The 11,970-nt window shown below is 35.8% G+C and overlaps 1 protein-coding gene across 2 annotated transcripts in view; it reads left to right on the forward strand.

Annotated features, from left to right (window-relative positions):
• LOC134852891 (uncharacterized) overlaps positions 1-10,577 on the forward strand; it is a 37,195-nt gene extending 26,618 nt beyond the window's left edge. For both annotated transcript variants that reach the window (XM_063868747.1, XM_063868754.1), the window contains exons 5-8: positions 822-1,046; positions 3,712-3,993; positions 8,607-9,548; positions 9,936-10,577. In XM_063868747.1, the coding sequence (XP_063724817.1) occupies positions 822-1,046; positions 3,712-3,993; positions 8,607-9,548; positions 9,936-10,075 (1,589 nt within the window). In that variant the 3' untranslated portion in view covers positions 10,076-10,577. The remainder of the gene's footprint in view (positions 1-821; positions 1,047-3,711; positions 3,994-8,606; positions 9,549-9,935) is intronic.
• Positions 10,578-11,970: the final 1,393 nt, after the last annotated feature.

Consider the following 11,970-nt stretch of genomic DNA (forward strand, 5'->3'; position numbering starts at 1 on the left):
TAGTATACCAAGTAAGATTTGAATAATTAATAACGTCATGGTCGACTGTTGTGAAATCAAATTTTTGGAATGTGAAAAAATAAACAAATGTATTGCCAAGTGATATTTAAATGCAGTAAGAGTCGATGAACGTAGTGAAGACTTCTACATGGGTCATGGTGATTTTTCACAAGTAAAGTCAGAAAAAATTTTCAAGATCAAGTTTGGTTTTTTGAGGTTTGGATTTTGATTTCTTTTTAAGTTCAGCTGGTCTCCTTTTTTAAAAAGAATACAAACTCCTCTATCGAACAGCTAAAGTGTAAAGGTCACGAAAAACATTAAATTCGAAATTTGATATTAATTTTCCGATTTTCCAGCGAAACCTTTCGTAACAAATTTCTCAAATGAGGTATTATGTTTATCAAAAAAAAGTGTCAATCATAAGTTTCGTGAATTTCAAAGTGTTTTAAGGCCATATATTTTTTACCTTGAAATTATTTTTATCGTCGTGATTTGAGTTTGAATGAAATGTTCAAATCAAAACAGTTTACGAGCAAAACAGGTAATATTGTTCACAAGCAGGTATTTAAAGCTCGAGAAATTAATTTTAACGTTTAATTACCCCGCCTCCTGCAAAAAATTTGAGAAATATTTATATTTTGTAGTTTTTTTATTTTGCTTTTGGCTAAATTAAAGGCATAATGTTTTACAAGATCCTTTGACAGATAAGTTTTGCGGCATTGGCGCTAGAAGCCCATTAGGAAAGATTGATGTGACGGACCGGCTCTGCTTAATTGGTTCTCGATTTCAAACTGTAATTGAAAGTATTTTGTGTGTCTTAGGTGGCGGCGGCGTCATCTTACACCAAACTAGCACAGGGAACATGGCATCGGGAGAAGTCACTTCATCACAGCACCACCAATTGGCATCTAGCAATAACTATGGCGGCGTGTTCTATGACCTCACCTCTCCCCTTTTAGCCCCGCACCAACACCATCAGCCACATAACAGATCGACTTCAAGGGACCAACAGTCGAATTCGTCCTCCGCGCAACACGCAATGAATTGTAAATACTCCCCTTCTGCATTATTGCATCTTCACACGTGAATAGCTGAGAAGAGAGAGAGAGAGATTGCGCCTTTTTCTTCTTTTTTTCTCTCTATTTTACTCGACCATCCCTATTCTGCAGCTGAATGAGTTGTAATCCGAAAATGGAGGCTATGTTTTAAATTTTCATTTGGCCATTTATAATCCCTGACCATTTTTAAATGTCAAATTCGTTCCAAATAATAGATACTACTTAGATTTCTGGTTTTAATGAATCGAAGAGTGCTTATTTTCCAATAGACGTGCTCTCATTTTACGTGGCGGAAGACAGTCTTTTAAATTTGCATTAAAATTATGAAATGGTCGGTTATCTTTTTAAATTGCCCTCAGTATCTTGACACCAGGCTTGGCAAAAATCTGCGGCAGTAAGTAGTTAAAGTATGCAATGCGGGCTGCGGGCCTTTGGTTATTAATTATGCGGGCCTTTTTTCCGAAAAATTAATAAAATTCTGCCGAAAAAAGGCTTGATTATATTTTTGTCAAAATTATTGTTTTAACGACCCTCATCACAATTGTACTAGTCAATTTTTTCCATTTTATATTGAAAATTTTGGTAGTTGAACTTTTCAAGCCTCAGATTTTTCAATTAATAATTGCGAGAAAATTTTTTTCCATGAGTTTGTTGACCCAACAGAGTTCAAAAACTACATATTCATTTTTTTTAGTTTTGAAGATTTTTTTATGTTCAATGTTTTGGTTGGCAAAGCTGCTTCAGTTATGCGGAAATTCTTCGATTTCATATTAGAGGCTTTTTATGCGGTAGTTATGCGGGGTTATGCGTAGCATATTTATGCCAAGCCTACTTAGCCTTAGCCATTAATATCAAGTGGGCCAAAATTGTCCAATAATTATTGGTTAAAAAACCTTCAGTCACTGCAAAAACATCTCATGGATCTTTATTTGGTAAGTATTAATGATCGAACTGAGTCTAAGGACTTTCTTCTCTGTAAACAACTTTTCTCAAAAATTGAACGTGTTTTTTTTTGCTACCCGACATTGTTCAGGCGCCTTCTCACTTGCACTAGAAATATATGGTTCAAATCCCGGCCGTACCTTGTTTTTTTTATATATGTGGAAATCCGCATTTTTTTTGGAAAACTTGAATTGTAGGGCTATCATATGTCTAATTTATATTTTGTGGTCTGACTTTCCAAAGTATGGATTTTTTTCATCAAAGCTCCATTTTAATTCTGATTTCGTAATTTTAAGTATAATTGATAATTGTTCTTTATTTTAAAAGCTTGTTTACTTTGATTTTGTTTGATTACTTTTTTCTTTAATTAAATGGGTTCGCCTTGTGCTGTATCGACTTAGTTACCTTCTATTTCCTGTCATTTGGAGGGAACTAGAATATAATGCCTTTGTGTTTTACAGGAGGATACAGTGCTGACTTAAATTAACCGGACAAAACGAATAAATTTTGAAATATCAAACGCGTTTCTCTCTCATTGGGTTAAGATTATACAAAAAGTGAAGAGAAAAAAAGTTGCTTAGAATTTCACCAGATTTAATACAGTGCAATTTTTTTCTCCAAAATTCTCAACCAAAATTTTACCCCAAAATGGGTCATTTTGGCTTTTTTCTATTAATCAAAAATTACGCTTAAACTACTTTGTTAATTGATGAGAAATATATATCACAAGAAATTTTAAACAATTTACTCAAATTTTTGGAGCTTCAACTTTTCTGGAACTTTGTTGGGCTGTGTCAGAGACTTCTTGTGATATATATTTCTCATCAATTAACAAAGTAGTTTCAGCGTAATTTTTGATTAATTGAAAAAAGCCAAAATGATCCATTTTTGGGATAAAATTTTAGTTGAGAATTTCGGAGAAAAAATTACACCATATTAATTCTGGTGAAATTCTAAGCAACTTTTCTTCTCTTCAGTTTTTGTCTAATCTTAACAAAATTTGAGAAAAATGCCTTTGAAAGTTCGAGTTTTGTTTATTTTGTCCGGTTAATTTAAATCAGCGCTGTATGTTTGTGGTAGAATGTATAAAGAGTCAATGAACGTAGTGCAGCCTCTCATATGGGTCGCGATAATTTTTTTTCCTTTTTGTTCAAGAAAAGTTAATTTAGTTCAGGTTGAAATGTACTTTTTCGCGGTTTGATTTTTAATTACTTTTTAAGTTCAGTTCATTTATTTGGTGAAAAGGAAGGCAAACTCCACTAACGCCCAAAAAGTGTAAAGGTCACAAAAAACGTGACCGAGTTCTAATTTCGAAAATCGAATTTTATCAGATTTCCCAGCGAAATAACAATTTTACGTATTGATCCAGTTTTCTCAAGTTGGATTAATTTTTATCAAAAAAGTGTCAATCATCATTTTAAAGAAAATCAAAGAGCTTCTGTTTTTTTTTCACGGAAAAACGCAAAATGAGATTTTTTCAAACAAATTAAGTTATTAATTTTTTTTGTTTACTTTTGTTCATTGACTCTTTTCCAACTGTCGGTTGGCTATGTTTGGAATTGATTTTATTTGAATGTAAAAAACCACCAGAAATGTATCACTAAGTCCTTCTGTTTTATTAAAGTTCAAGAAATCGCACTCTTTTCTGTAACAGGGCGATTTCTTACCCTTCTTTTGTTTTAATGACTTCCAATTTCTATTTTCTGTTTAGTTCACATGCCAGAGACCGCGGTAGGCATCGGTGGGGACTATCCGACGGCTTCTGGAGTTGATGTTGCATCATCACTGATATCTTCTCCGCACAGCATGGGGAGTGGAGCTGGCGGAGTTGTTCGGACTCAACAACAGCACAACATCTCACATCATCAAGAACTCCATCAGCAGCAGCAGTCCTCTCACTCGCCGACTCTCTCCTCATCTTCCTCCTTCGTCCCCAGTCAGAGTTCCCCGCCCGACTGCGAGTTCATGGAGTACGAGGACCACACACCCATGTGTAAGTCACACAACTTTCTCATATCTACAATCTTTGACTCGAAATTCAATCATTCAAAAAATAGTTCGATTAAACGTCTCAGTGCTGTGCTGTCACATTTCCCAAACTCCTCCCTCGACCATGGTTTACCTGTTTGCTCGATATCAATTGAATATGTTGAGTTGCTAAAAAGAATTCGATAACGAAGGACTTCATAAAGTATAGAATAAGAGATTAAAAAACGAGGCGCATCTGTTGAACTAAGGGCGGACGTTGAAAATAGTTAGTTTGGAGATTAGATATCATTTACTTGAACTTTATGCCATACAATTGATTTTACCCATTAAAATTTTATTGGTGATCATCTAGGGCACTGACAGTGAGAGTTTGTAACCAAATTTGGTGCGAAACCTTGAAAAAAGTTGTATTTCAAGATTCAATAACAAGAGTAACAAGACTGCTCGTATCAGGGCGAAGCCCTGAATGTTCCGACTGCCTCTTAAGGTCTATGCAGCAGTAATAACATGGAAAATTTAAATGAAATAAAGTAAAATTAACATTTTTTTTCTAAAAAGTTTGAGATTTTTTGTGAAAACATTCCCCCACATGCCATATTAAGTACAAAGTGATAGATTTTGCTCCTATTAACAAATCAATTATGGCATATAAGCTTCCTTGAACCAATTTGGAACTATTTCTAAGACGGATTACCTCTCCGCTTACGCGTTAATAGCGCGAATTATATCGCGCGTTAATTGTCCCAAAATGGCAATCTTTAAACCCTCATAACTTTACGAAAAATGATCACAGGTGAAATATCTTTTCAAATTTAAGCTCAGGACAACAATAGCTTTCGAATGATATAAAAAACAAAAATGTTGCTGAAAAGTATTTCTGATAAGTTGGAAGGTATTGCGCTCAAGCAAGCAAAGCTTGTGTTATAAAATCAGTCCACTTTTTTAAACCAAATTTCTATTTTTGTGTTAAATCTCAGTATCTGTCCGCAGCATGAATCCTTCTCAGCGATATAAGAGAATGTGTTGTAGCCACTTGTGTTCAAGTTCTAACAAACTTCAATTTGAGCTATTTTTCCGACTCTCGAAGAAAGAGAGAAATATATACGCTTGGCGTGTTTTTTATTCGTGCCGACTTCAAAAAAAAAACATTTGATGAGATCCCTGGATTTTCGTGTTCCTAGCGGGGGCTCGCTCACAACTATTGTAACCAAACACTACTATCGCTTTGAACTGATTCTACATGAACTGCTGTTTTAATTTATTGATGCTGAAAGTGTAACTTAATTTGTTCATGCGTGGCGAGTTATCCCCGCACCAAAAAATTGTTCCAAATTGAATTGAGGCAAACTAATTGGTCGCATTAATTCCATAGACTTAAACTGTAACGCGTAATAATTGGGATCTACTTAACAATCTCCCCCTATTGTACCTACTAAGAATCTCCCCCCCCCCCCCCCCCCCTTTCTTGAAAGGGGGGAGATTGTTAAGTTGATCCAATAATTGGTATTATGAACTCATTTACAATTTCATTAACCAAAACTATCCGAGACTAGTTAAAGTGCAGTCGTATTATTTAGGACTTTGACCTGATATACGTGGTGCAGTCTTGTTCAATTAGAGCATACTTCAGCAAAGTGGAGCAGACTTCACTGCATAATTCTTCTAATTTCGGAACTCATGGTTAAAGAATCAAGCTATGTGGAATATAAAATCCGCCGAACAATGCAAAGTTGATTGATCTATTAACTAGGGGGGTGTTCAACAGTGCCGAAGTACAACAGTGCCGAAAAAGGCGGGAAAATTTCAGAATAATTTAAACGCATTTTCTAAAGAGCGAGAAATTACTGACGCTAATTATCAAAGAAAATCACTCCAATTTCGGCGCTAAAATGTCTGCAACTGCAAATTAAACAATTATTTTGGCGCAAAAACATCTAGATTGCAAATTTTCTCTCTTCCAAAATCTGTAAGTGCCACTTATGATTGTAAGCGTTCGCCGTTTAATTTTTGATTGCCGCACTTAATTTGTTCATATTTTCGGTACTGTTGAACAAAGTTTTCATTTTCGGCACTGTTGAACTAAATTTTGTTTCGGCACTGTTGTTGGAGCTAGTGCTGGAGCGCTCAAAAGTAAACCTTTTTCAGCTCGATGCAACTTACAATCGTGAATAAGATAATAAATACGCGGTGCTAGGGATTTTAGCAGACCTTTTTTTTGCTGACCAATTTTTTTGCAGACTCAGAACAATTATAAAGTCAGATAGCTAACTTCAAACGCGGCTTTGGCGATTAGCGATCGCTTGCTCTGCTCCGCTTCAATTCAAGTTGTATTTAGACTGTTGTGTTTTTGAAGTTGATAGTTTTGTTGCCAAATCGTGGGATAATTGTCTTAATTGGGGAAGCTTGGCCCCAGACTGAGCGTCTTTTTGAGCCTGTCAATCAATCATCCATTACTGTATTACGTTGGTCTGCTAAAAGACTCATTTTTCACTTTTTATGCTGAAAGGTTGGTCTGCTTAACGATCGGTCCCCTAAATTCGCGCTTCAACAGAGCGCATTCTTTGCTACCTGTTAATTAGTATTCAAGTATGCGTTTAACTTAAACAAGACTGCTAAAGTATATCAGGGATAAATTTTGAGTGTTCCTACTGCCGTGACAAGCTAAACAAAAAGTTTTTTATGCTTCAAAAACTTGAAAAATTAATCAAACTAAAATGGAAAAAATGAATGATTTTTCCTATTTTTGTCTACCTTTATCCCCCACACGCTAAATTAAATTCTACGGGATATAGTTAGCATCTTGTATTGTAATAATAAGCCAAATTTGCTGGCCTCAATTCAATTTGGAATTATTTAAATTGCAGCTCACGCGTGCTATAAGAAAGCAACATATCGCGCGTTATTTATTTCAAATTTGTCAAATTAGCAATTTTCAATCCTCCATATTTTACAAAAACAATCTAAGATGAAAAATCTTTTTTAATTGAGCTTCGGGCAGCGATTATATAAGGTTTGTCACGCTTAGTTATAAATCAAAATTTGACCGAACAAAAATATCACAAAACCAGAGTGGACTATTGGACTGTCATAGTGTTTTTTTACTTCCTTTTATTTGCAAGCAGAAATATTTTTTGATGCAAAAACTTTGTTCAACATTGTTGGCTTTTGTAATACGCCCATTTTTATATAGTTTTAAAAAGTCGATGAACGTAGTTCAGACCCGGGCTGTAAAATATATATAAGATGATTTTTTTCGTTTTTTTTTTCTACAAAAAGTCTTAATCTTTGTTCAAGCTCAAGCTTACTTTTTCGCCGTTTGACCTTTGATTTCTTTTTAAATTCAGTTCATTTCCTTTGCCGAAAGGAAGGCAAACTCGAGCATCGAGAGTGTAGAAGACTCGAAAAACGTGATCGACCTCTAGTTTCGAAAGTGGAATTTAAATATCGAATTTTCCAGAGAAATCAAAATTTTACCTATTGATCCAGTTTTCTCGAATGGCTTAATTTTATCAAAAATGTCAATCATAAAATGTTCTAGAAATTCAAATAGCTTTAAGGCCATCTACTTTTTTTTGAAATTCGAAATTTTAAATTGTTTCCTAAAATTAAGTCCGCGTTTCTTTTACTGTTTACTTGCGTTCATCAACTCTTTTCTAACTGTCTGTTGGCTAAGTTGTAATTGACTTGATTAGGCAGTTTTTACACGTCAAGAAAATTGCCTTATATTTATTCTGACTGAATTTTAGAAATTTTTCTCTTCGTTGCCTTTTATCTAAGTTCAGCTTACTTGGGGTCCGCTTCGCTTGCTGTGATTATCTTCTGCACGAGTGGTAGTGTGCGTATCAATCAGCGCGAGTAACAGTGTGCGTCTGAAAACAAGTGAGACTTCAGTTGACAACTTGCGAAAGTTCTCGTGAAACTCGTAAAATCACTCAAGTGAAAGATAGAGAGAGACTATTATATCTCAATTCGTTTGAGCAATTCCTTATCTGGAGTATTTTCTGAAATGATCGAATTATCCATGCTTAATTGTCTTCAGAAAGGCTCGTCTGTTTGGAGCCTCGTGGTCTCAATGATCGTTCACCAGCTTCGAGTGTTAAATGCGTTCTAGCGCTTTTGTTTTTAGTTTCTTGAAAAGATGAAAATCACAGTTCAGAGAAAATATAAAATCATCATGTTGAATTTTTTGTACAGCTTGCTGTAAAAATATAGCGCGAAAACGAGTTTTCTTGAATTGGTGACAAATTTTCAAATATTAAAAGATAGAGCAGATTCGGTAAAAAAGTTGAAATTATAGTAACGCTCGGGTATGATTTTTTTTGGAAACAAAATAAGTGAAGCCAAATGCTGCAGTATTTTTTTCCGAACCGCTGATTTAGTATTTTTGAATTTAGTTTCAAAAATATTTAAAGTAATAATTCCACATTTCAAAGCGTGAAATAAAAGGCTAACTTCTTGAAATTTGTTATCTATCGAGTAATGTCAGTTATATGTCTACAGTCTTTGGGCCTTTTTGATTGCGTTGGTGTTTCCGAAAGCTGCAAACTAAATGAAAACCAAAATGTTTGTTTACCGGTATTCGGAAGCATTCCTGAAAAAAGTTTTTGGCTGTTTTAGTTTCAAACGACACTGAGAATCAATACTCAGAGATAGTGGCAATATCCTCAAACATGCACACAACGCAACAACAGCACTGTGCAAGTATAGCAAACAAAAGAAAACTTAGTTTTAACCACCCTAACAACCACACCTCTTCCCCCGACCACCACACGCAACCTCCTCAGCACAAACTCATCGTACCCTCCCGACCGACGACCTCAGCGCCTGGAGTGGCGAACAATGAACACTACCAAGCACACGCACAAATTAACTCAGCTTCACTAAATGCACCTCAAATGAACGCACCCACATCCCAATCGGGGTATGGGCTCCAGAATTCTGCGAGTAGCACGCATAACAGCTCCACGCCTAATCTTCCTTTATCAGCTTCGAACCTCAACTCAAACTCGAATATCAACGAACAAAGCAACTTGGACAATATGCTGATGCAGTCGCCGAGAGCAAACTTGCGATTGGGAGTTCCCGTGCGGTATGCGGAGCCGCTGTTTTGGTGTCAGATCCGTTACTACGAGTTCAGCCAGCAGATTGGTGAAGTGTGTCTAGTTAGGCCGAATCAGTTTTCAGTAGACGGTGGCACGGATCCCTCGTCTGGCGAAAGGTTCTGTCTGGGATCCTTGTCGAATGTGAACCGACAGGAAATAGTTGAGAGGACACGAAATGGGATCGGAAAAGGTCTGCATCTGTATCGGACGAAGAACTACGAGATACATGCGAGATGTCTGGGGGATAGTCCACTGTTTGTGCAGAGTCAGTGCTGCAACTTGAGGTACAACTGGGACCCAGGCACTGTGTGTAAGATCCCGCCTGACTTCAACCTCAAAGTGTTCACGATGGAAGAGTTCCAGGACCATCTGAGTACCCAACTGCGCACCAACAGTAGTTACAAGTCCGTCATGGATCTGACTTCGCTATGCAGCATACGGATAAGCTTTATTAAAGGTCAGTTTCCGAGATCCGCTTTTGGAACATATACAAGATTGTTTTTGAATGAAAGGTCGTCGACGAGCTGCTCTTAAATCTCACTCATTTCATCGTAGTTTAAAAGAAGCCAGTAATCGATTCGCTTGTTACTAGATGCTTTCTAGTACGCCTAGCAGTTTTATGAGTTGCTCTTCACCCATAAATTACGCGGCACAAAACAAGCTGCTAGCAAAAACTTCAGAGGTTTTTTCGTTCGTTCACACTTGGACTTCGTTTGTCATAAATTGACCGCTAATGCTTACTGGAAAAATAATTGGTATCGGTATGATATGTTGCAATTTTTGTGTTAAGTTCGTTCCATTTCTATTTTTATGTAAACCATAGGTTCTATACTGAAATGTTCAGGTTGGGGTCAGGAATACACCAGAAAGAGGATTACAGACGTTCCGTGTTGGATCGAAATATTGCTGAATGGACCCTCGCAGTGGCTAGACAGAGTTCTGCAGCGAATCAACCCGTCGTCAGAGCCATGCGACAGTCGATGACCTTCCTCGTGTAACATTTCCTCTTGAGAAATTACAAGAAGCGAAATAAGTCCAACACGAAAAATAAAAGCAAAACAAATCAAAAATTGGAGCTGTGGACAGGATGAATGACTGACGATTTGAGTTTGATTTGCAAAAAATTAAGAAAAGACTTATTTTCTCATCAAAGCTTTCTTTATCCTTTTCTATGAAACGAAGTTATGTTAAGTCGCTGAGCGACTTCGTTTTAGTTTAGTATTCTATGTGAGTTATTGCCAGTTCTAAGCTCAAAGCATTTGTAGTATGTAACATGTTACAATTCTATTGAGCTCTTACGAATGGAAAATCGTTGTCATTTTTATGGATTTGTATTTAAGTTGATATATAAATGTGCTTAATTATTTACTTTAAAGTCAGTGTTTTGATATACCAAATTATTGATATTTCAATTTCTAATGCTTTTGAAGAAGCATGATATATTGTTTCAACATTGTATGGCTTGGTTGAATTACATTGAAATGTATATGACTCACTGTTCTCTAAATATGTAAAAATATTTAAATTAAAATTTAAATATTTCCGGGACAACTTATTTTTAGCAATGTCATCGGGCCTGGAAAATGAGAATCTTTTTGGTTTAACTTTTTTCGTTGCTATTGCTTTTAAGAGTCTTTGAGCGTAGTGAAAACTCTCATATAAGTCTTGATGATTTTCAGGGGAAAAAAATGATTTTTTTTTGCGGTTTCAATTTTGTTTTCTTTTTAAGCTCAGTTCATTTCCTTTGCTAAAAGGAAGGCAAACTCCTCTATCGTACAGCAAAAGTGTCAAAGTCACAAAAAACGTGGAACACGTCTAGTTTCGAAAGTGGATTTAAATTTTTCAGATTTGCCAGCGGAATATAAAATATACCTGTTATCCAGTTTTTGTTCCGAGCGTTGAAAATGGAGGGGAAATTTGTATTCGTGTATTTAAGTTTTTCTGTTTTTTTTTGGTTTTCTACGCAAAAGCAGGCAACACAAATGATAATCGGATTGGCTGGAGTGATATCATATTTAAGCCCTTTCATGCGTGATTCGAGCGACATGAAAAATTTTCTAAAAACTTGTCCCAGTGTCTAGAAAAACTGGTTTTGAAGATCTTGAGATCTGATACTCTAATTTCGAGCGGGTAACGCAACCGAGTAACGTTCGTCATATGAAAACTGGTTTGTTAGGCTTTGAAAATTTGATTTTTCTAGCCTGAAAACTACGGTTAAAACTTCCTTTAGCAATAACGCTACCTGGGGCATAAAAATTTTCTTAGAAAATTTGAAAAATTATGCACTAAATACAAGAAAGTTTTTTTTTTATTTGTTCTTTTTTAATACCTTGTTAAATTCAAATACATTTTTTTATTCTTTTTTTTTCGAAGCAACTGCTCTGAAATTTATGCCTAATTGGCTAAGATTCTACGCGTTGTGTAATTGTCTCATCACACTGGGCAAAAAACGACACTATAATAAAAAAATTGTAGTTTTTTTCTTTTGAATTTAGTCGGAAGATTCTATGCTACTAGAACAGCAACCGGCTATCCTTGTTTACACAAATAAAGCTTGTGTTATTGTATAAACATTCTTTTTTCCAATCTTAGTCGCAAATATTGTTGCGACAAAATGTGTTCATTTTGGAAGTGTTCTTTTTGATCAATAACCAGCTATTTAGTACAGCTAATGCTAAGCTTATCAACACAGACTATTGTATTACCAAAAGCAATTTAGCGTCAAGGTATCATGGATCTGTAGCGTAGAGGTAGAGAAGGAGACCCGCAACAAAATAAGAGGGTTCGAACCTGGGCAGGGTTGGATGCTTTTTTAATGAACTTTTTCGTATACGAGCTAAAATGCGCCCGCTCTATAAATTGAGGCATGTTAATTGGCA

Source organism: Symsagittifera roscoffensis, chromosome 1 (genome assembly GCF_963678635.1).
Source record: "Symsagittifera roscoffensis chromosome 1, txSymRosc1.1, whole genome shotgun sequence".
Lineage (NCBI taxonomy): Eukaryota > Metazoa > Xenacoelomorpha > Acoela > Convolutidae > Symsagittifera > Symsagittifera roscoffensis.